We start from the raw sequence: 24,965 nt of genomic DNA on the forward strand, positions 1-24,965 counted from the left end.
TATAAGGAGGGAGTTGTTTTGCCCACCATTACACCCTCTTGACCCATTTTTTGAAGGTCATATTCCATCTTGGATCTTAGTGTCCTGTGGTAACGTTCTACCTTGCCTTGTGATTGGGGATGGTGCGGGCGACTGTGAATTCATGCGATCGTGTTTGAGGTAATGAACGAGCCCTTGTATTTTTCAGTTAGCTCTGAGTCTGCAAATAATCCTAACTGTCGCACTTGTTTACCATGCGCGTGTGTGGGAAACTTTCCCACTTCTTTGGTGTCCTTAGCAATGTTATCAGAAGTTTACCACGGGTTAGGACAAGTATCAGTAAATAACCGACTTAATTTTGCAACTTTATTTATTATAACTATCCTTCTCCGCCCCGCTCAAAACACAGTAACACTGCCATGTTGAAAAAAAGTCTCACCCGCGAGAGGCTGGCGTAGAGTATACACCGGGCTCCTCGCGTTCGGCCTAGCATTCGATGCGCGTGTGCCCTTCGATAGTGAACATTCAATTTGAAAATGAGCCATTCAATTTGGTGAGCCATCCAAGAGTGAGCCATTCAATTTGGTGAGCCATCCAATAATAAGCCATTCAATTTGGTACTATTATGTTTGACACAATCCACCCGCCATACTTCTTGACGAGTGTAGTTTTTTACTCCTGTGAAACAACTTGGTACCGGCCTTCAATCAAGATGTCTAACCGCCATATTAATCTCGCCAACGTTTGCTTATGCGCAGCCATTTGAAATCTCCTGTTTGCTCGAAATTGACGATGTTTTGATGAAATTCTAGGCAAAACTGACATTGTCAGTCATGAGGAATTACACCAAATAATTTTTAGGGGATAATCAATGGTATTTGCGGAGTTTTCAATTGAGCCGTCTTGCGACACGAAAATGTATACGCACCACAAACGTGACTTAAAAAATAATTTTTAGTTTTCTAAGACATCGCCTTGAAAAATGAAAATTGTTTTTGGTCAAGTCTTTGGATTGCTTCTTATGGCTACAGTCGATAAGCATTGCATCACCATCAACTTATTTGATTTCGAAATGAAATTTTGAAATACGTGCGTTTGCAGCCCAATAACGGCCCTATTAGTTGATTCGTCATTTTTTTTCATTAAAATCTGGATTGGAGATATTTACGACATGTGTTTGTTAATATTTGTGTTTCTTATTTTGGAAGATCTTTGGACGTAAGGAAATATGTAAGACGTATATCTATCAGACATAGTTTGACGCTACTCTGGTTTGCAGATTTAATGAATGCAACCGAAGAAGTTACGATTAATAGACCCAACGTTTCGACACTCCTGTCTAGTGCCTTCATCAGGGGTGATCTAAACGCTGCAACAAGAGGTCCTTTTATATGATCACTAATTAGCGGCCTTTTTTTCTGACTAGGTGTAAATAGGCGTCAGGAAGCAAACCACCATCGTCACGATTTAAAGGAGCGTGGGCGGAGTTTATATGCCAAGCCTCCAAACAAAGGTGCTGATGGTAACGCCGATTAGTGGTGATAATTTTAGAATCATCCCACCCAATTGTATGGTTGGTTAGGCATGTATGCTCCGATAAAGCTGAATCTTCCTTTTTGCAAAGAAAAACCGCTTTTTGGTGCTCTTTGACCGTGTACCAAAATGACGTTTGGTCTGTCCGATGTATTCGTTGTCACAGTCATTGCAAGGAATAGAATAAATGGCGTCAGTTCGTTGTTCTTTCGTGACAGGATCCTTAGGTTTGGCGAAAATATGCCCCAAAGTCTGAAAAGGTTTTTGAGCAACTTTAACGTTGTGGCTATTCAAAATTCTCTTGATGGGTTCCGTAACACCCTGTATGTAAGGAATAACAGCAAAACAGTCACTGGTTGCCTTTCATCAAGAGCGTTACTATTTGTAACTGGTTTTTGGCAGTTAGGAGAAAAGTTTTTGTATAGCCATTTGCAAAATAGCGCATTATTTTCGCCCCAAGGTGTGAATAATGTTCATTAGCGCGAAATAGCCAACCAATCAGATTACTTTTTTGAAATCACCAAGTACCAGTTATCATATAGAGATATGTAATTAGCGATTGGGTGGGAGGGCCAGACAGGGGAATGTTAATCTTGAGGTCATAAAAAACGGGCAGAGCGTACGTAGTTCTATACATTGTGACCGAGAACCAATTACTTTCCTGATCGGCCCGATCTAACTTAGTTGATAACCATTTTGTCCTATGAACGCTGCAGTTGTTATTTGTCCACTGTGTTTCTTGAAAAATATGTTATTATTAAATCTCAGATTGAGCGGGCTGATGTTGCAGTAAAGGCCAGAGAAGAAGTCTTGTTTCATCACACGGCGCGGCGAGAAGAGAAAAGAAAGGAAGAAGGAGAAACAGCGGCGGTCATCAGATAAAATGCTAATTGCTGAGTAAGTAATGTATTCGTCTGACGAGACGTGCATGGACAAACAGCTCGTGTCCCCATGTTTAGGCCATTACGAGCGCCCTAGAAGATGCATGAAAGAAAGAAAAAGAAAAGAGCAAAGATAATAGTACCATGGGCTACACAATGAAACGATCGTGAACACTCTTTTATACAACCACACAAAATTAAGCCACAGAAAATAGATTTCGAACATTTTAATGGAAAAACAAAAAGTGAAAACTTGCAAAGTGATTAAAAAGTAGTAACAATTGCCAGTAGTGCTAAACGTGCACGGGAGAATCCGTTGCCTCTACTGCTCTGAAAACTGAGTGCATCTAAACTTTAGGTGACCACGCCAAGTTTAAACAAGCAATAAGCGAAATGAAAAGTAGACTTGTAAAGCCTTCCACGGCTTACTTCAGCAGTGCCAGGCCCAGGACAGAGGAAACGGCTAACAGGATGACGTTGGCAGTGAAATACGAGCTTGCGTTACATCCGTCTTCAGAACAGCAGCTTAACTCGCATTGGAAGTCCGCGCCATCTCTCCTTATATCACAAAGGGACTTTTCGGCGTCACAGAATGATTGCTTAGCACATCCAATCGCAACCATGGCATCGTAATTTTCTCTTTTATACCACAATCTGAAGCATCTATCGCCCTCGTCAGCTGTACACGGGTATAAAAAGTTGACTTTGTTTTCTTCCAACTTGCTCTTCTTACAATCCTCTTCAGTATCCACGCAGGCATAACATTTTAAAGCAAAAGCTGACAAATTAAAAAAAAAGAAAATGATAAAAAAATGTGTACAGATAGCACGTTACTTTCACTGTTCCCTCTGGGATTTAAAGACCCACTACAAATGCGCCATTCACTCTTTTATAGAAAAACGAAAGGTAGCGAGTGTTCCAAGGGTGTCCACTTTTATAGATTCCACTGTTTGTGTCTACTCTTTGATGCAGCTCTCATAAAATTTTTTAACATTTATTTTGCGCTTGAGAATGCGACGTCAAAGCAAGTGAATTGAATGAATTTAAACCCTGGGAGGTGGGTGGGGGAGGAATTCAATTATTTTAATCAATCAGTTAAAAAATATAATTTTAGAGTTTCAAAATCAAAAATGATGAATAAATCGGTGCTCATATCCAGCGTTACGGGTGCTCCCTTTGGTAAGCCGACAACTTGAGACATAGATATATCACTCCAACGACCCCGTGTATCTTCAAAATTAACAATTCTAGAACGGTTTGTGATATTTTTATTTGTTAGCTTCAGATTTAAAGTAATTGCAGACGCCTTGCAGCTGTCTTTGAAAAAAACCTAAGAAAAACCTGTTTCTGGAATAATCAATTCACCTCCATTTTTAAAACCGAAATGTGACACATCCAACGTTACTGTACTTTTGCATGAGATAAGTCTCTTAAGTGTAACGGTTTTTCCGTTATTATGCTTAAAATTGTTACTATAATAGTATTTGTTACGATTTATAGTAGAGTTATTTAATCTATTTATATCGGTGTCCTGAATCTTTTTAGACACAGGATTTTGATTGTTGACAGGATTATTGTATTTATGAACATGAATTATACTTAAACTGTGATCACTAAACGTATTAGTTGATGGTCTTGAAACTGTGTCCATACTACCGGTAGTTAAGAATTTGTTCATGTTTGCCCTGCGTATATCGAGTTATGGATGCACGCGGGAAGTTTGGAGAGCACGAAAAATGCGTAAGAGTAGCTTGAGGCGCAGCCGAGGGCAACTCTAGCTTTTTGAGTGCTCTCCAAACTTCCGAAGTGCATCCATAACTCGATATACGCACAGCTAATAGCATGGGCAAATTCTTTCAGAGCGACAACAAGGATCTGCGCGAGCTATTGTACCGGATAGAGTGCAAAATTCTCACAACGCACCAAAAAAAAAGGAAACAAACGTCCCTATTGGCTGGTCAATAACACGCCACATTTTAGACTTTGGTTTGAGCGAGAACATCTGATCCAGTTAACCGATAACTGTGAATGGAAAGCTCAAAATTTACGGGGAAAAGGGAGAAAATCAAAGCCAAATGAACTCGTGTCACTAAAAATTGTTTTAAAAGTCAGAGACCCGAAGTTAGCAAGGGTTTTCATTGTTCAAAATAATGTTTACGCTTCTGTGCACGGTGCAATTGGAGAAGACAGACTGCGGAGAACTTGCAAAAATATTCTCACTTCATCTTGTTTACGCATGGCTCAGTAGGACTTCTATAGGGCAAGCACGCGCGCTATGTTATAAAAGAGATTTGGACTGTTGAAATCTCAATTGATGAAGGAAAATACAGTTCAAAAACGACAGTATATTCACAAGTTGTAAAACGATACATATTCAGACCTACACGACTGCTATTAAACTGCATATTCAATGCGCCACCAGCTAATTTGCATACAATTTTGCATAAAATAATTTCGCATAAAATTTTCTTTAGTGTCCTAAAGAAGATCAAGTTAAGCAGTAATCCAAACCACATTCATACATCCCCAAAATTTCAAAGAACACAGAAAAGAGCGCTAGGACTGAGTTATGATTCTGAACAAATCAAGTCGAGCCTAAATCAGAGTCCATCCATAGCACAGAAATCATTTGGAAACAATGAAAACTAACTGAGACGTGAATGATTTTCAACGCGGATTTCTTCTCCTAGTTCAACTTAAGATTATATATTTTCATACTAAAACATAAACGAAAGCTGTTACATGCATTTTCAAGGATTACTGTACGGTTGACGGGAAGAAAGCCTGTCATGCTGGCGGCCGAAGCCAACGAAAATACTTGACGGTTAGTTGGCGGCCGTTTAATATGTTTCAATGTCGCATCATTCAGCGATGCTTTTAATAAGACACAACATTTCCTGTGCGATAAATCTACCTTTCAATTTCCAAAGTTAAACAGTACTTACCATGTGCAGCCATCAGAACGACAACGGCCAGAGTGAACAGCAAACGATTCATTTTTGAGGCTCCTATTTGCGTCGAAGTTGAACTCTTCGTGCTTCACCGAACATGTACAGCCACGCCAAATTTATGCATAGTTAAAAAGCTAATACACAAATATAAATGGTCGGGGGGGGGGGCATATACCACCCCTGTGTTCCTAGTCCACCAATCATTTAAGCTCTAGCTGTGAGATGATCATGGCGAAATTACAAGAAAAGCCCTTCCTATGTATGTAGTAAACCTAAAAATGAATAACTTGCCAAAATAGGTTCTTTTCAAATAAGTAAGCGGTATAATAGCAAGCGATGCACTGTGGAAGTAAGGTTAGGTATTTTTATAGAGAATTTGACTGTATTTTTATTCCTAAGAGCAGTCGTAAATATTTCCATACAAACTCTTATAATTTCGCCATGACCGTTATTTCGCAAGATGATCATCTCACAGTTAGAGCTTGGGCCCGCTGTTAATAACACCCAGTATCTGAATTCAACCGAGCTTACCAATCTCTGCCATAAACATTTCTCGTTCATATAATAACTGAAAAGAAATTATACGGAGGCAAGCGTATAATTTTGATGTTCAAGCACCAAGAAGGTAAAACTCATATCTTTTCGCCAAAGTGGAACATCTGCTATAATAACACAAGGTAGCACAATGCTTTACTGCCTCAGCTTGTATGCACAACTCATAACAAGTTACATGTTATGTACATATTGACTCAGTGGAAAAGCTGGACAGGATAATATTTGGCTTGAGGTCATGGCGTACGAGCCTCGCTCAGTGACTGCTTATCACTCCCTTGTGGCGAGTGGATTGTTTCAGTTGAGTAGTATCAAATTGAAAGGCCCACCAAACTGAATTCCTCACCAAATTGAATGGCTCACCGAACTGAATGGGTTACTTTCAAATTGAATGACTCATTATCTAATGGCTCAAAAAACCGAATCACTCAGTATTGAATGATTCACTCTTACTCTGTAGGGGCCCACCGCGCATTGAATGCCGAGCCGAACGCGAGGAGCCTGGTTTGTACTCGGCGCCAGCCTATCGCAGACGAGATTTTTTTAAAATTTGGTAGTGTCACAGTGTTTAGGGTATTCCCGTGTTATGTGATTCCCGTACTCAAAGCTCTTGTGTTTTCGGTTTCCCCTCTGGATTTAGCCAGAGAGTGGGGCAAGTCACATGGCACCCTCTTTTGACTTGGTCGTGGACCAAAAATAGATTCTTGCAGTCGTCAGAAAATTTTCATCCAAAGTTAATTCTCGCACTTGAGGTTGTGGTAGGTGAAGAAAAGTGTCCTTTTTTTTTTTTTTTTTTTTCTAAAGCATTGGATTGAAGTTAAGTCTATTGATCGTGATCCTCGCTGGTACACTCGTAGGGTCAAAGAGGCAATCTCATAACACTTCACCCTAACAAAATCAACAGGGACAGTAGAATGGAAATTCCTGAAGCGTGGATGTCCACGACCAAAAAAAACAACAACCGGAGAGCTGCACGACAACGGACCGTCAAGGGAACAACTCACTAGCATCGAGGGACGAAACGCGTCAATCACGGCTGTGGAAAAACCAACCAATCACAGCGGAGCATCCAGTTTTATAAGAAGACCCGAAACCAGTAGACCTTATAGCCTGATAAGACTAGCAGTATTCAGTCGAAACGTCGCGATTCACATCATAAGTAACACATCGTGAGACAAACGATAATACCTTAATATGATTCAAGTGAGTTGCTTTGCATGCAAACGGTTCAGCCGATCGATTTCAGACGCGCACGGAAGGAGAATTTTTCCACTTGTTGGGATTTCACGTTTGAGGTAATGAACGAGCCCTTGTATTTTTCAGTTAGCTCTGAGTCTGTAAGTAATCCTAACTGTCGCACTTGTTTATCATGTGCGTGTGTGGGAAACTTTCCTACTTCTTTGGTGTCCTTAGCAATGTTATCAGAAGTTTACCACGGGTTAGGACAAGTATCAGTAAATAACCGACTTAATTTTGCAACTTTATTTATTACAACTATCTCTCTCCGCCCTGCTCAAAACACGGTAACACTGCCATGTTGAAAAAAAGTCTCACCCGCGAGAGGCTGGCGTAGAGTATACACTGGGCTCCTCGCGTTCGGCCTAGCATTCGATACACGTGTGCCCTTCGATAGTGACCATTCAATTTGAAAGTGAGCCATTCAATTTGGTGAGCCATCCAAGAGTGAGCCATTCAATTTGGTGAGCCATCCAATAATAAGCCATTCAATTTGGTACTATTATGTTTGACACAATCCACCCGCCATACTTCTTGACGAGTGTAGTTTTTTACTCCTGTGAAACAACTTGGTACCGGCCTTCAATCAAGATGTCTAACCGCCATATTAATCTCGCCAACGTTTGCTTATGCGCAGCCATTTAAAATCTCCTGTTTGCTCGAAATTGACGATGTTTTGATGAAGTTCTAGGGAAAACTGACATTGTCAGTCATGAGGAATTACACCAAATAATTTTTAGAGGATAATCTAAAATTTGCGGAGCCTGAACAGCCTCATTAGCGATTGTTTTTACTAGTTTCAAAATAGCGCATTATTTTCGCCCCAAAGTGTGAATAATGTTCATTAGCGCGAAATAGCCAACCAATTAGATTACTCTTTTGAAATCACCAAGTACCAATTATCATATAGAGATATGTAATTAGCGATTGGGTGGGAGGGCCAGACAGGGGAATGTTAATCTTCAGGTCATAAAAAAAGGGCAGAGCGTACGTAGGTCTATACATTATGGCCGTGAACCAATTACTTTCCTGAACGGCCCGATCTAACTTAGTTGATAGCCATTTTGTCCTATGAACGCCGCAGTTGCTATTTGTTCACTTTGATTCTTGAAAATATGTTATCATTAAATCTCAGATTGAGCGGGTTGATGTTGCAGAAAGGGCCAGAGAAGAAGTCTTGTTTCATCGCACGGCGCGGCGAGAGGAGAAAAGAAAGGAAGAAGGAGAAACAGCGGCGGTCATCAGATAAAATGCTAATTGCTGAGTAAGTAATGTATTCGTCTGACGAGGCGTGTGTGGACAAACAGCTCGTGTCCAGGCCATTACGAGTGCCCTAGAAGATGCACGTGAGAAAGAAAAAGAAAAGAACAAAGATAACAGTACCATGGACGGCAGAATGAAACGTGAACGCCCTTTTATTCAGTCACACAAAATAAGGCCACAGAAAATAGATTTCGAATACTTTTAATGGAACAACAAAAAGTTAAAACCAGCAAAATGATTAAAAAGTAATAACAGTTGCCAGCAGTGCTAAACGTGCACGGGAGATCCGTTGCCTCTACTGCTCTGAAAACTGAGTGCATCTAAAACTTTAGGTGACCACGCTAACTACGTATAAAATAAGTTTAAACGAGCAATAAGCGAAATGAAAAGTAGACTTGTAAAGCCTTCCACGGCTTACTTCAGCAGTGCTAGGCCCAGGACAGAGGAAGTGGCCAACAGGATGATGTTGACAGTGAAATACGAGCTTGTGTTACATCCGTCCTTGGAACAGCAGCTAACCTCACATTGGTAGTCCGGATAATTTTTCGAATCTTGATCACAAAGGGACTTGTCGATGTCACAGGTCGATTTGGCAGCACATCCAAGTTCAAGCATGGCATCGGAATCTTTCCTTTTAAACCAATATCTGTAGCAGCTATCGCTGCCATAACACTTGCGTAAAAAGTTGGCTTTGTTTTCATCCATCTTGCTCTTCTTACAATCGTCTTCAGTATATGAGCAGACGTAACAGTTTAAAGCAAAAGCTGACGAATTAAAAAAAAAGAAAATGATAAAAACTTTTGTACAGATAGCACGTTACTTACATTGTTCTCTCTGGGATTAAAGACCCACTACAAATGCGCTATTCACTCTTTTATAGCCAGCGGAAAGTAGCGTTCCATGGGTGTCTACTTTTATAGATTCCACTATCTGTGTCTACTCTTTGATGCAGCTCTCATAAAATTTTTAAAAATTTAGTTTGCGCTTGAGAATGCGACGTCAAAGCAAAATGTCCATTGAAGTGAATTGAATGAATGTTTAGTGTCCTAAAGAAGATCAAGTTAAAGGCCCATTTCCAACCTTGATGCAACGCGCGCCGTGACCCAATTTCTTATAACATGAAATTCCCAGATCACTGAAAACCTTCCAAGATCGTCTTTCTCAAGAGCCATCCTAGACATATAGTCAACTGTTTTACGGTAAATACATTCGCCGTTCGTCATTTTACACTTTCTTTACAGTATTTTGAAGTTTGTCCGGAAGAATCCGAAGAAAATTTTTTTTAAGTGTCACGCTTCGTACTCTGTGAACAGACCCTTGCGAAATGGCTTTTGGAATTCCTAGGAATTCCTAGGAATAAAGGTGTGAATTTTCACGGTAAATTCGGACTGGGAATTCCTAGGAATTCCTAGGAATTCCCAACCATAACAACTCTGGTTCTAAAAACCTAGAAATTCCTAGAAATTCCCAGAAATTCCCAGAAATTCCCAGAAATTCCCAGAAATTCCCAGAAATTCCAAGTTGATAGCCAACAGGACTTGGAATTCCTAGGAATTCCTAGGAATTCCAACTCAGAGAACCAATGACTTTCCCTGAAAAGCTGTAAATCTAAAAAATTCCCAGGAATTTCTGGGAATTTCTGGGAATTTTTGGGAATTTTTAGGAATGTTTAAGAATTACTGGGAATTTTAAGCAAAAATTTGAGGCTAATGATATAAAATAAATACTTTAAATTAAAAAAAACCCAGCTAAAATTCAAGTATTCAATGAAATTTATTTAGAAGCTTAATTAAGGCTTACATGTAAAATATTTTTGATTAATTAACATCAATGTGTGGTAATATTAGGATGGAATTTGATTTATTTTTCTTTTCTTGGAAACTTCATACGGATTAATCCTCAATTACAGCTATTCATATAAAATAGTTCTAATCAATCATTAAATTTGGTTTGACACAAATTGTGAATAAAATCTGTTGAATCTTTTCCATAAAATACAATACCTTAAGTTATATTTGAAAACCAAGCACTCTTGGGAGTGAAGGGGCTAATTACAGACAAATAAAATTGATTTTTTGATTAAAATCTTGTTGTAACTGTAACAATAAATTAGAATGAAGTTATCCTAAACTGCAAATTTAGCTGCTGTTTGTACTGTTTGTATTTTTTTTCCTGGGCTCACAATGAGTTGGCCTTGAATGAGGTTGTCAACAAGAACCTTGACCATTTTGTATCTGGATTCCTTGACATCTGAATTTGAAAAAAAATAATATATTAAAATATGTATATTTAAAGCTCAGACCAGGCTTTTAAGATGGCTATGAGGAAAAGGGCATTCTTGGATTCTCAAATTGAGAAATCTCTGTTATATTGAGTGACTTTTATATTGGAGTTAGTACATCTCTCTCATGGATTTTACTAAAAAAGGGCTGAATACATTATTTTGTTTTTACCAAGGAGGGCTTCTTTATGCACTAAGGTTTGTTTAATAACAGTTCCTATTATGAATCTTGAATGTTCCCAAACGTGACTAGAGGAATCTTGAAACCTTACTGATAGGTTTATTTCATTGTAAAGCATAAGCTTAAGAAACTGCGGCATGCAAGTGACCGATTCGATTCTCAGAATTATTCTAGTTTCAGTTGCGGAGCGTTATGTAAGCTTAATTCAACCCGCTACATCTATTCTTTTATAAGATTTTGATCACGTAACGAATATCGCAATTTTTACTCACCACAAACTTTCAAAATCGTAGCTTTACAGATGACCACTCGACCCTTGTTTGTACCAGTCAATATGTCAACTGTTGTCGCTTCTTTTAACTCCACGGCGCCAACGACTTTCTTTTCTTTTACAACACTCACGCTATTCTCGTTTTCCCATTGAACCACAATAAAAGCTATCTTTAGAAATGTTATATTAAGCAAAACAGTTGAGAAAAGCGATCAACCGATCCAAAGTACATTCAAAGATGAGCGCCAAATGGAGTCTTCTTTGTTTCCGATCACGGGCATGATCACGTGGATCTTTCAGGACTTGTCATTGGCTAGCAAAGTGAATCCGCTGGCTTGCCGATTGCAGTGTGAAGAGAAGCGCCCAACTTTATTCTGACGAAAAGAATCGATCGTATTACAAATGCACGATTTGTGGCCGAAAGTTGTCGAGGAAACAAAGACTCGAAACTCACTTGAGTTGTGTTAATGGCAAAGGTGAGAAATAACACAAGCCAATCACAGTTTTGAATGCGACTACAAATCGTCTTTTACCCTCATATTTATAAAAGAAGGATACCACATTCGGAAGTATAAGAGATACATAGATGATCCCAGTGTACCAGTACCTAAATCTACAAAGCTTGACCGTAGCAAGCTTTCAGCAACACGTTCCAACACCGCCATCTCGATTCCTCAGTCAGTCGTTTCCACTGAACTTAAAGCAGTATTGACAACAGAGTAGAGTGCGTCTTACAAAGGAGAAACATTTGTACAAGAGACAGGAGTAGCTATATGCGATTACAGAGTTGCGTTGGAACTCTGGTCCACAAATGGCACTGCCCGAAGTATAAAACAATCTTGTTGATAGCTGACAGACAGAGAAGAACAACAAGTAAACTTAAGAGCTGTTATTATTGAAGTGTGACTAGCACTTTTCATTTTTATATAAGGAAGGACTTGTCATTTGCACCAAAAATAAAAAGATGTAATATTTTTTTGGGAGATCCAGTGATTGGGACATTTAAGAAATTAAGTTATGAAAGGAAACTTGGTTGGTACTTCTCACTACTAACAAGTCTTGTTGACAAATATTTTCAGATCAGAGTTTCAAATAAAGTAAATTGAAGATGTCATATAAAAGGTGTTTTTCCTCTAAGGGAACATTGACTACCTCTGTCTTGTCTGCATGCCAAATGTTTGCAAAGTGTGTGGATGATCCACAAGTATTGGAACTTTTACAAAAATGTTTTGTAAGAATAAAAACAGCAAAACAAATTACAGCAATTAGTCATGAAAATAGAGCAAAAAACTGAAAAAAAAAAAGCAGCAACAACAATCATGAAAAAATAAAGATTAATTAGGTGTTGAATTTGTTTGTCTAAGGCATGAAATTTCTACTAAAAGTATTGTCAACAAAAAGTCTCTGACAGCGTTTGAGGCAACTGAGCTTGACTGTTCCAAGGTTTTCTAACAAAGGCAACCAGTAATGTAGGTTAGGGAAGTAAGATAACAATGTAATTATTGTGGAAGTTGGCAATTTCCATTTAACATAACTGACAGCTGGTTCATGAGAAAATCCATATTAATGTAAAGATTTACTAAAACTTAGTTTGAGTAATAAATTTGATGATCTTTAAGTTATAAACATGTACATGTATGTATATCTCTTGGTAAGTTTTGTATAGCATACCTTTTACTGAGCCAAAGTTTTAAGCCTCTGAAATTACTCTCTTTCTTAAAACCTTCACATTCAAGGTATTGAGAATTTCTTAGAATTTATGTGGACCTCAGGGTATTAAAATTGCCTCAAATTCAATTCCCAGAAATTCCCAAGAGTTCCACACTTCTTAAATTAAAGGTAGTTTGTAAAGCTGAGAATTCCTAGGAATTCCTAGGGATTCCAAGTCCTCACAAAACTGGAGTCTTCCTTTCCCAGAAATTCCCAGTAATTCCAAGCTTTTTAAATCAGAGTTTATTTGCATAGTTGGGAATTTTTGAGAATTCCTAGGAATTCCTAGGAATTCCTAGGAATTTTTAGGAATTCCTAGGAATTCCCAGAAATTCCCAGAAAACTGGGAATTCAGTTTGCAAGGGTCATTTGCATAATTGGGAATTTTTGAGAATTCCTAGGAATTCCTGGGAATTCCTTGGAATTCCCAGAAAACTGGGAATTCAGTTCGCAAGGGGAGTCGGCGAAAAGGACAAAGGTCAAATTTTTTCACTTTCTAGAAACGCTTGAGGATTCTAAACGAAGATAAAATACTTCCAGTAGAAATTGGTATTTTTCAAAGAGAAATATGGAAAAATATCAGACTGCTGGACGTTTAGTTATTCGAAGACCGTGCCCGGTGAAAATCTTCTTAGTGTCACGCTTGGATCTCTTCGCACTCTGTGAACAAGGTCAGCGAAACGGATAACGTTGGCATTTTTTCACTTTCTAGAAGCGCTTGAGGATTGTAAATGGAGGTTGAATATTTTCCAACGAAAAATTGGTATATTTCAAAAAGAAATATGGAGTTATTTGAGGATCGTGTCCAGCCGTGTCATTGAAACGTTTTTAAGTGTCAAGCGCCTGGATGGCTTCACACTCTGTAGACAGGGTTAGCGAGAAAAATAAAGTTCGAAATTTTAGGCTGCCTGGAGGCGCTTGAGGATTGTAAATAAAGGTAGAAAATTTTCGTAGAAACATTTTTTGGATTTCGAAGAGAAATATGGAAAAATATCGGACTGCTGGACGTTTAATTACTTTAAGTTTAGTCACTTCATTGCAGGAACGTCAGCGACATTGACAGTTCGCGTTACAATTCTTATTTGCTGCTTTGCATGGATACCAACCTCGACCACTCTTTCGAGCGCAAGATCCTCTCCACGGGCAGGAAACGTCAACTGACCCTTAGTCCTATTTAACAAGGATGGCAAACCTCAATTAAAAAAAAAATTGATGAATGAATGAAAACGTAGATCAACATTTTCACCTTCTTCGAAATGCTCGCAAGAATTTTCGCGTTCCTCTTTAGCAACAACCGATCCATAAGCGTTTACTGCCCCAGAATCTACTAAGTGAATGGATTCATCTGATTCCATACCGGATTAAAACGTAAAGAACTGTTCTACACAGAATTATTTTGATAAGCTCTTCAAATTCATCGGAGAAAACGCGGAAGGTATTTTGAGACAACGTGACAAGGTAAAAATAACTGACCAATCAGAGGCGCTATTTAAACAAAAGCGGTGGTTCAAAACAAAAACACATGACACCCGTTGTATCAAGGTTGGAAATGGGCCTTTAAGTGGTAATGCGAACCACATTCACATATCCCCAATATTTCAAAGAACAAACAGAAAAGAGCGGTAGAACTTAGTTATGATTCTGAACAAATCAAGTCGAGCGTTAATCAGTGTCCATCCATGCGTCGAATATTCTGTCGCGCAAAGTAATTATGCGGCGCCACGAAATGAACATGTCGGCATCATTTTCCATGTGAATTGCCCTGAAGCCAGTCTTTTCACAGAAGTTGATTCTTTTATTTTCAATTTCACTTCCTGTGTAGATGAAAATTGTTTTTTTGAACTAAACAAAGAAACAAGCTGGGACAAGGTAAGAAAGTGAGAGTAAGAACAAGATAAAAGCTATATTATCGAGTTTTGTATGTTTTCGATTTGCATCGGCTTTCATCGAGAGAAATAAAGTCTCTTATTATAATGAACAATCTGCGGGAAATAAATGAATTATTGCACAAGTTTTTTGAGGAGTACCTGTAGTGGATCTTATCACCTGTTTTTTTCTTTTTTAATCGTTTTTAACTACACTGGAAGCATTAAAAATTATTGTATTACCCGCACCTTCCTATAACCCGCACCAACAACTGTTTGTGGAAAAATTAACAGATAACCCGCGGGTTATCGGCCGCAAATTACGGTAACTGAGACCTGAATGATTTTCAACGTGGATTTCTTCTCCTGGTTCAACTTAATATTATACATTTTCATACCAAAACATAAACGCAAGCTGTTAAAGCCCGTTTAAACGGTTTCAACATTTACTTCACCTTGCATTCAACACTTTGTTGAACCAAATATTTGGTGCGTTTGAACAGGTCGTCCAACATTGTTGAAAACGTAAAAAATGTTGAAAACTTGTTGAAAGCGTGTTGAATCAAGTTTAAATCGGTTTAAACCTTCATTCAACAGTGATTCAACTTTTCCTTGTTATCGAAAATGTGGAATGGCCCGTTTAAACGGTTTCAACATTTACACAACATCTGTTCAACAATCATCTGTTTTTTGTTGAACGAATCTTGGTCAAATGTTGAAACCGTTTAAACGGGCCTTTACATGCATTTTCAAAGATTACTGTACGGTTCACGGTAATGTAATGTTTTAATAGTCAAAGACCCGAAGTTATCAAGGGTTTTAATTGTTCAAAATAATGTTTACGCTGCCGTGCACGGTGCAGTTGGAGAAGACAGACTGCAGGGAACTTGCAAAAAAATGCTCACGTCACGCACGAGCGTGCGTAAATAAATACTTTGTTCATAGCGGCTCAGTAGGACCTCTATAGGACGAGCACGTGCGCTGTTATAAGAGATATTTGGACTGTTGAAATGTCAATTGATGAAGGAAAATACAGTTCAAAAACGACAGTTATTCACTAGTTGCAAAACGATACATACTCAGACTTACACGACTGCTAGAAAACTGCACATTCAATGCGCCACCAGCTAATTTGCATACAATTTTGCATAAAATAATTTCGCATAAAATTTTCTTTAGTGTCCTAAAGAAGATCAAGTTAAGCAGTAATCCAAACCACATCCATACATCCCCAAAATTTCAAAGAACAAACAGAAAAGAGCGGTAGGACTGAGTTATGATTCTGAACAAATCAAGTCGAGCCTAAATCAGAGTCCATCCATATCACAGAAATCATTTGGAAACAATGAAAACTAACTGGGACCTGAATGATTTTCAGCGCGGATTTCTACTCCTGGTTCATCTTAAGATTATATATTTCATACCAAAACGTAAACGAAAGTTGTTACATGCATTTTCAAAGGTTACTGTCCGGTTGACGGGAAGAAAGCCTGTCATGCTGGCGGCCGAAGCCAACGAAAATACTTGACGGTTATTTTGCGGCAGTTTAATATGTTTCAGTGTCGCATCATTCAGCGATGCTTTTAATAATTAACAACATTTAACATAATTTCCTGTGCGATAAATCTACCTGTCAAATTGCAAAGTTGTACAATACTTACCATGTGCAGCCATCAGAACGACAACGATCAGAGTGAACAGCAAACGATTCATTTTTGAGGCTCCTATCTTGTGTTGAAGTTGAACTCTTCGTGCTTCACCGAACATGTACAGCCACGCCAAATTTATGCATAGTATGGTCACTGTTGGGCTTACTTTACTTATGAGGATTTAATTACGTCCCTGAATAGGAGCACAAAACGTCATACACCTGTTTATCTTTCTCAGATGTGGAATGATGAGTGCTTATCTTCAAAAATTGAAGGTGTTCCGCAGAAGTAATCCACAAACTGTGCGCATGGTTGTAATGCATGGACTTCCGGTTCGTGTCTTGAAAATTTGCGTTAGCGAGTCATAAGCGTGTCAATTTGCCATAATACCTACAAAAATAACAGTCATGGCGAAACTATAAGAAAAGCCCTTCCTATGTATGTAGTAAACCTAAAAACTAATAACTCGCCAAAACAGGTTCTTTTCAAGATAGTTAGCGGTCAGATACCAAGCGATGTGCTGTGGATGTAAAGTTGGGTATTATTATTGAGAATTTGACTGTATTTTAAAGCAGACATCCACATTGAGATGTTAACGTGACAGCTGTTGACTGCTGTTGCGCCAAAGAATCCTCTGACCAATACTCATGGCATTTTGCGGGCTCGCTGATATTAATCAGCGTCTTTTTATTTGCTAAAGACGTTGGTTGAGAAGCATTGGCTACAAAACCTTATGCTGATGTGCTTTTGGCATCAAGTTGAGAGACGCAAAAACAGTGAGAACACTGACCAATAGCTCTCTTTAAATCATTGGCTCAGACTCGTGAGTGAAACAGATTTTGACGATATACTTGTGTGATCAGTGCTGAAGTTAACACTTTATGAACCGAATTACAAGAAAAAGGAAGTCCACTGACCTATACGTCTGACAAATTCCGGGCTCGGAAGTGCATATTTTGTACTGTCATCCCTTGCCAGATTTGTATGGGTCTGCATGAAATATATTCATGTGCGTTATTGACCAAGCGTGAGGTCAAAATGGCTGGATAATGGCAGAGGTTTTATTCTACTTTACCATCACTGTTATTTATGTCAAAAGACTTCGTCTTAACAGTGATGGTAAAGCAAGCTTAAAACAGTAGAAATCGCCAGAAACTACAACGGACACACAGGATGTGAGTAAGAGTTATTGATTTTACGGGTAAAATAATCATATTTCGAAATATTTATCGTTTTAAATCGACCATATTTCGTTCCCCATACTATTCCTTACAACGTGTTCAAATTTTCAACGGTTCCTCTCGTAACTTAACACCGAGTCACACAACGCGTGACGCGTTCATGAATTAATCGTTGGCTTTTTCTCGAGACGTGAGCTTGAGCTGCCTATTGTTCTACAGCGGGATGAGTGAATTTAATTGTTTAGTTGTCGTACTTTTCAGCGCTATGTTTTCATGCTTTCTACTCGATTCGTTCGAACTTCAGGAAATGGTTTGTGTCACAAAACATGGAGCCACTTTCTCTTCGCTCAACTTCTCGAGGTGTTATGATGAACATGCTTGCGATACGATATTTTTTTCCTTATGCTGGAAACTGAAGAATTAATCTCTGAAGTTGGTAGTCATCAGATTTTGCAAGAAGTGTCCGAGCTGTCGTGACTGTTTTTTTTTTTTGGGAGTTTTGTGACTTTTGTCATTGACAACCTCGTTTTGAAATTATGTGAGCCTCGGTTCAAATTACGTACCTCGTGGAAAATACGTGACGGTGACGTTTTGAGAGAGGAGATATTTTGAGTTGTATACAACATTTTGTGAAGATTAAACCTTTAATTCGAGAAACTAAAGTTAGTTATTTGGTGTCTCTGGAAAACGGAATTTTGGTTCCCACAGAGCTGTGATCTTGCAATGAAACGGGGTTCTGGCAATTTAACTTCACAAGCGCGTTGGTAAGCACATGGTTAGCGTAAATAATTGATAATTAACGGAATTTTGGTTCCCACACCAAAAGTGGCGACCCTGCCAGGACAGCGATACATGTGAGCGAGAGTGCAAGAATCTTGAGGGAATTGAATAACAAATCTATCGACGAATCTAGTGACAAATTCTACAAATATGGTGGATAAAGCCGAAGCCGAGAAGAACTACGCTAAGGAGTGGAAAAAGGCGACCTACTATGTCCAGGAGATAAAAGAAAACATGAATACGGAGGAAAAAGAAGATTTGCTGTTGGCGTACGAGAAAATTTGCGGGATTTGTAAAAGCCTTGAGAATTCGGCGGACCACGTGAAAGACGCAATTTTGGATGCAGAAATGAGTCTCGAAGAGGTGAAAGTTTGGGCACACGTTCGTAAAGAAGAGTTAATACTAGTGCACGAGCTAAGGAATAAGCTCAAGCAGGCGTTGGATAATTTAGAGAAAAAAGAAATACACAGGTGAGAAGAAGACTGGTTTCATAAGAAGTTTGAGTTGGAAATGGAACTCGAAGAGAAGAAAGCTACGCAAAAGATAAGCAAACCTCAAGCGGTTAAACTGCAGAAATATACGATAACACCTTTCAAGGGAGACTGTAAAGACTGGCTTCGATTTTGGAACCAGTTCGTTGTGGAAGTGGATAGCACAAACGTCTCTGAGATAGGTAAATTCAATTACTTGTTAGAACTAGTCGACAGAGAACCAAAAGAGCACATTCTTGGGCTGCCCCACACGCCCGAAGGATATCATGAAGCTAAGAAAATCCTTGAAATGACCTTTGGAAAAGACATTAAGGTTCATAAGGCCTTAATTAGGGACTTAGAAAGCTTGCCAAACATAACCAGTTCCCACAAAATCAAAGAGATTCACGAGTTTTAGACTAAGTTGTCTAAGACAGTCCGAACCTTAGCAACAATGAAGAAACTAGAGGGTGCCCAGAGTTATGTGTACAGCATAATGGATAAATTGGGTCCGATAAGGGAGGCTATGGCCCAAAAAGATGATGATTGGAAGAAATGGGGACTTGAAGAGCTAGTTGAAAATTTGAGGAAGTACACAGACCGAAACCCCCTGCCCTTGGTGGAATCTAGCCTGCCCCCTACAAGCCCCACTGTACCTGGGAATTGAGACAATCGCCAAAAGAAACCAGACAAAAACTTTATGGCTGGTGGGAATATACGGCAGCCGCAAAGTCCCCTCCCTGTGTTTACTGTGGTTTAAACAGTCATCGTAGCAGTGACTGTACCAAGGTTTTAGACATTGCCAGTAGACGGGAATATCTAGCAAGAAACAAGTTATGTTATAACTGCGCAAGGTCTGGGCATCTGGCTTCCAAATGTAAAGGACGAGGGTGTGGCAAATGTAATGGAAGCCACCATACCTCTGTATGCGACAAGATGAAGACGACACTCCCGCCCACCCACAAGGGTACCCCTGAGTCATCGGGTCGGTCTGACAGGTTTTATGGTGCAATGGATTCTCAAAACATGTGTACCTTGCATGCAACTGTAATTGCTAAAGTTGGAGGACTACAAGCTCGAATCATGTTGGACAGTGGAGCTGGAAGCTCCTACATCAGCTCAAGTTTGCTTACAGAACTGAACCTGAAGCCATACCGAACTGAAAGGAGGGTCATAGAACAAATGTATGGGACAGTGGACAAACTTGTTGAGATATACAAGGTCCGCGTTGAATCAAACGCTATCGAGGGCTTTGAGCTTGAGCTACGTTGCATAAATGCAGAGAAACTAGTGTTAACTCACCTCCCTAACCCAAAAATCTCGGAGTTAAAGAAGGCCAACTACCGCATAAGGAGACTACACTGAAGTGAAGAAATGGTGATGGAAGATAACTTGCCAGTCCATGTGATCCTTGGTGCTGCAGATGTCCAGTGCATCAAAACAACTGAACCAGCTGTCCTAGGAGTAGATCCAGATATTGATCCTGGTGCAGAGTACACCATGCTGGGTTGGGTGATCACAGGAAAGTTAACGCCGTTGAGTACGGAGACCGAAAAGGGTTTCTTCCTAACTTCAAGCTAAGGTGAATTCGAGCAGATGTGTTTGCAGGAGGTTCTAGGACTGACTGATAAAGCTGATGTGCAGCAATTGTTCCATGAAGATTTCAAAGATCACTTACAACGTTTGGATGATGGAACATATTCAACAAGGTTGCCATGGAAACCAGATAACCCCCCTCTGCCTTCAAACAAATTAAACAACTGACTATTGGAAGGCTAAGAAGTCTAACACAGAAACTAGAGAGGATGCAGCGACTTAAAGAGTACCATATGGTTATGACAGAGCGATTAGCAGAAAGAATCTTGGAAGAGGTGCCCGAAACACCTACGGGGGAGGTCATCCATTATATTCCTTATCAACCAGTGATCCGAGATCAGGCCGAATCCACAAAGATGAGGATAGTTTATGATTGTTCAGCAAAGACACATTGTTAGGTACCTTCCTTGAACGACTGTTTGGAAGTAGGACCCCCTTACAACCCATATTATTTGACATCCTTCTTCGAAATCGTCTGAAGATGTTGTGTATCACCGGAGATATTCAAAAGGCCTTTCTTCAAATTAAAGTGGGCCCAAGAGATAGAGATGCCCTTCGCCTTCTAGGTTATGAGAACCTCGACTCAAGAACGGTGAGGCAGTATCGTTTCACCAGAGTAATTTTTGGGTCAAGACCAAGCCCATATATTTTTGGGGCCACACTTCAAAAACATGTGGGCCAGTATGCTGATAAGTACCCCAGTACTGCTGATGAGTTGCTAAAAAACACCTATGTGGACGATGTTCAATCAGGCGGTGATTGTGTAGAAGAGCTGATCAGTTTCAAAAAGGAGGCCACGCGAATAATGGAAGAAGGAGGGTTTCATCTGCACAAGTGGCACAGCAACATTCCAGAGTTAGAAGAACCACAGCGAATTGATGACGAAACCCTATTATCACAAGCAAGCTCGTTTAATGCAAAGTCAGTGGTTGGAACCCATTCCCAAGAAACAAAGATACTTGGAGTACCCTGGAACAAGGCAGCGGACACAATTTCAGTTGGTTTCATGAAGCCATTGGGAACCATGAGTGACGGTCCCCTTACCAAGAGAAAGATGTTATCGGCCATTAATGGTGTTTATGACTTCTTGGGACTTCTTGGGACAGTGACCATCCCGGGAAAGATCCTGTACAGTGAGGTTTGCTTAAGGAAGCTGAGGTGGGACCAAGTGGTACCAGACGAGATACAAAGATCTTGGAATAACTGGCTGAAGGGAATGGAGAAGTGTCCGTCAGTAAGTGTTCCGCGCAGTGTTGTGAGTAAAGATGTGAGAAGAATTGACCTTCATGGTTTTGCTGATGCAAGCAAGCTAGCAGTTTCAGCAGTCGTTTACGCACTTGTGTTTCATCATGTTGCACCAGTTCACCAGAGCCTGGTTGTTGCGAAGTCAATAATAGCACCAAAATACCTGTCAATCCCATGGTTGGAGCTTACTGCAACACACACCTTGAGCAAATTGATGAATCATGTGAAGGAAGTAATGGAAGGTCAGCTAGTTGAAGAGTATCACTGCTGGGTCGATAGTACGACAGTGCTGTACTGGATTAAAGGTCATGGGACGTGGTCACAGTTTGTTCGAAACTGTACTGAAGTGATACAAGACAAGCTATACCTGAAGTGGCACCATGTCCCAACAAAAGACAATCCCAGTGACCAAGGAAGTAGAGGCACAGAGCCCTGCAAGATGGGAGAGCTTTGGTTTAAAGGACCAGACTGGCTAAGTTGTCCGGGAAAATGGTCACAGCAACCTGAGGTGTCGGAAACCTTAGAAACAGCAAAAGAGAGTGTGAAACCTAAGTTCGAGAAACAGCTTCCTGCCAAAGAAGAAGAGAAAAATCCAACTGTGGATCAGATTCTTAACAAGTATGCATCCTGTCAGAAGCTTCTGAGGATAACTGCCATTGTGAGACGATTTATTGGCAACTGCAAGAAGAAGGAGAAACAGAAGGGACCATTGACAACAGAAGAAACACAAGCAGCAGAGGTACTGGCTTCACCAGGCCCAGGGATCTCAGGATGTCAAGTCAGATGTGGCACTGAAGAAGGCTGAGGATGTGGTATTGAGATGTGTTGGAAGAGTGAAGGACTACAGCCCAATCTTTCTTCCCCGAAGTTGCAAGCTAGCCTTCCTTATTGTTAAACAACTCCACGAGGAGATGATGCATGGAGGAGTCTCGATAACCTTATGACACATGCGAGAGAAGTTTTGGGTACCCAAGTTAAGAGCGCTGACTAAGAAGGTGATATGAGACTGTACGGTTTGCAAACGCTATCGGTGGAAGCCATTGTCCACTTCACCTATCTCGGAGTCTAGATTGCCACTTTTCAGAACCGAACTATCAGACCCTTTTGTCGTGATGGGAGTAGATTTTGCAGGACCAGTGTACTATAAGATTACAAAGTCAAGTACAGCAAAGGCATACATCACACTGTTCACTTGTGCTAGCACCAGAGCGGTCCATTTGAAGCTATGTCGCAATCTGTCCGCCACAGAATTTCAGAGAGCCTTAAAGGAATTTACTGCCAGACGAGGATGTTCCCAGACCATTGTGAGCGATAACGGCAAAACATAATATTCGTGGCTACTGGAAAACGGTTATCAGTCCTCAAAAGGGACCACAACCTTGCAAATTTCATGGGGATGCTGAACCTTTAGTGGAAATTTAACTTGGCCCGGGCCGCTTGGAGGGGAGGCTTCTTTGAGCACCTAATTGGCATTATGAAAAAGTGTCTGTCTAAAGTGATTGGCCGAAGTCTGCTCAGCTATGAAGAGTTGGAAGAAGTCCTGTTAGACATTGAAATCTGCATGAACAACAGGCCATTGTTTTATCAGGGAGAGGAATTTGAGCAACCAGTGCTCACCCCAAACACGTTACTTAAAGGAAGGCCAAACTCCATCTTAGAGGAAGATCTTGAGAAGATTGGAGAGGAAGAAGTAACCAGACGAATGAGGTTTCTGCAGAAAAGCAAAGAGCATCTTCGAAAGAGATTCGTGAAGGAGTATGTGCACGCCCTTGAAGAAAGACAGCAGCCGCCCACCGGTAACATTGCCGAAATCCCGAACACAGGAGCGCTGGTGTTGCTTAAAGAAAAAACCAAGAATAGAGCACTGTGGAAGCTTGCACGAGTGGTAGGAAAGGTCACGGGCAAAGATGGAACAGTCCGAGGATTGAATCTTTAACAAGGGAATGGTTACATCGTAGAGCGCCCCTTGTAATTCGTATGTAAACTAGAAATTGGAGGAGAGGATCGTGACTGCCAGCTAAATCTAAAAGCAGAAGTGTTCAAACCAAGATTGAGACCAAGTAGAAGATCCAAGGAGATCGCAAACGAGAGAATCAAGGACATTGTTTCACAAGAAGTTTAAGAACATTTAAGCTGACTAACACTTAAATGGGGGGAGGGTGTCGTGACTGGTTTTTTTTAGGGGAGTTGCGTAACTTTTGTCATTGACAACCTCGTTTTGAAATTATGTAAGCCTCGGTTCACATTACGTACCTCGTGGAAAATACACATCGGTGACGTTTTGAGAGAGGAGATATTTTGAGTTGTATACAACATTTTGTGAAGATTAAACCTTTAATTCGAGAAACTAAAGTGAGTTATTTGGTGTCTCTGGAAAACGGAATTTTGTTTCCACAGAGCTGTGATCGTGCAATTAAACGGGGTTCTGGCAATTTGATCTCACAAGCGCGTTGGTAAGCACATGGTTAGCGTAAATAATTGTTGTTTACAGTTTTCGTATTCAAGAGCAGTTTTTGAGAGACTGTTTCTGTAACCTTCCTGGATGTTTTCTGTTAAATTCATTGAGGTTCAGTTTCGGAATTTCATAAGCGATTATGAATGATAGATTCTTATCGGCACCATAATTTCGGGAAATTTTGTCAAGACATTAACAGTTTACAATTCGAAAATTATTTCTGTAACCTGCTTGGATATTCTCTCTTGAAATAATTGAGTCACACCCTCGGAATTTCATTAGCAATTAAGAACGACAAATCCGTATATATAGCACAAGTGAAGAACATTTTAAATTTTCATACGATTGAAGGAAACTATACTTAATTAACTCTCGATAAATTGGCCTGACATAACTCGCTGATTATTTTATAATTTTGTAGCCCCAAAAGCCCAGCTTGTAACTCTGGAGGTCCTGAACTTGATATATTTGATACACAAGGCACCCTTCAAGTAGGAAGGTTAGAATAAAATTGCTTTTATGACCATATATTGCCCTCGGTTTACATATGTTGATAATTACTTAAAAAATACCTATTATAGCTGTATTCAGAAGCATAGACATGTAGGCAATATGCTTCTGCTTTATTTTATTGTAAGGGGTTTCTTTTTATGTAACAGGTATCCATCATTTAATTTCCTCCTTAACCTGCCTGCAAATAATTGAATTTTATGTTATAATTCAAGATAAAGCAGAAGTCTTGCAGAGTTCTCATTCCAGATGGAATTCAGGTGAGAACATCAGTAAACAAGTTAAAATCATACGCTTCTCCTGAATCTTTAATTTTATTGCCCTAGTTTTTTACAAACCTTATTTTATACCTCTGTTTGACAGCTAATGTTAAAAA

General features: G+C 39.8%; 5 protein-coding genes across 5 annotated transcripts; 2 read left to right on the top strand and 3 right to left on the bottom strand.

Moving 5' to 3' along the window:
- Positions 1-2,605: 2,605 nt before the first annotated feature.
- On the bottom strand, positions 2,606-5,532 carry LOC149039557 (uncharacterized). The gene is made up of 2 exons (XM_089181704.1): positions 5,339-5,532; positions 2,606-3,171 (listed from the first exon to the last, which is right to left on the bottom strand). Exons 1-2 carry the CDS (start codon positions 5,388-5,390, stop codon positions 2,819-2,821), a joined length of 405 nt encoding a protein of 134 aa, XP_089037830.1. The 5' UTR covers positions 5,391-5,532; the 3' UTR covers positions 2,606-2,818.
- Positions 5,533-8,580: 3,048 nt separating this feature from the next.
- LOC149039558 (uncharacterized) lies at positions 8,581-16,742 on the bottom strand. Its single transcript, XM_089181707.1, has 2 exons — positions 16,365-16,742; positions 8,581-9,159 (listed from the first exon to the last, which is right to left on the bottom strand). Exons 1-2 carry the CDS (start codon positions 16,468-16,470, stop codon positions 8,810-8,812), a joined length of 456 nt encoding a protein of 151 aa, XP_089037833.1. The 5' UTR covers positions 16,471-16,742; the 3' UTR covers positions 8,581-8,809.
- On the bottom strand, positions 10,384-14,193 carry LOC149039559 (uncharacterized). Its single transcript, XM_089183062.1, has 3 exons — positions 14,085-14,193; positions 11,130-11,294; positions 10,384-10,645 (listed from the first exon to the last, which is right to left on the bottom strand). Exons 1-3 carry the CDS (start codon positions 14,191-14,193, stop codon positions 10,521-10,523), a joined length of 399 nt encoding a protein of 132 aa, XP_089039188.1. The 3' UTR covers positions 10,384-10,520.
- Positions 16,743-20,157: 3,415 nt separating the features above from the next.
- On the top strand, positions 20,158-22,429 carry LOC149039560 (uncharacterized). Its single transcript, XM_089183121.1, has 2 exons — positions 20,158-20,295; positions 20,861-22,429. The coding sequence occupies exons 1-2, from the start codon at positions 20,158-20,160 to the stop codon at positions 22,427-22,429; spliced, it is 1,707 nt and encodes a 568-aa protein (XP_089039247.1).
- A 669-nt stretch (positions 22,430-23,098) lies between these two features.
- Positions 23,099-23,560, top strand: LOC149039561 (uncharacterized). The gene has a single exon (XM_089183135.1). The coding sequence runs from the start codon at positions 23,099-23,101 to the stop codon at positions 23,558-23,560; it is 462 nt and encodes a 153-aa protein (XP_089039261.1).
- The last annotated feature ends 1,405 nt before the right edge of the window (positions 23,561-24,965 follow it).

The sequence above is a fragment of the Pocillopora damicornis genome, chromosome 9, assembly GCF_964200805.1.
Source record: "Pocillopora damicornis chromosome 9, jaPocDami1.2, whole genome shotgun sequence".
Taxonomy (NCBI): domain Eukaryota; kingdom Metazoa; phylum Cnidaria; class Anthozoa; order Scleractinia; family Pocilloporidae; genus Pocillopora; species Pocillopora damicornis.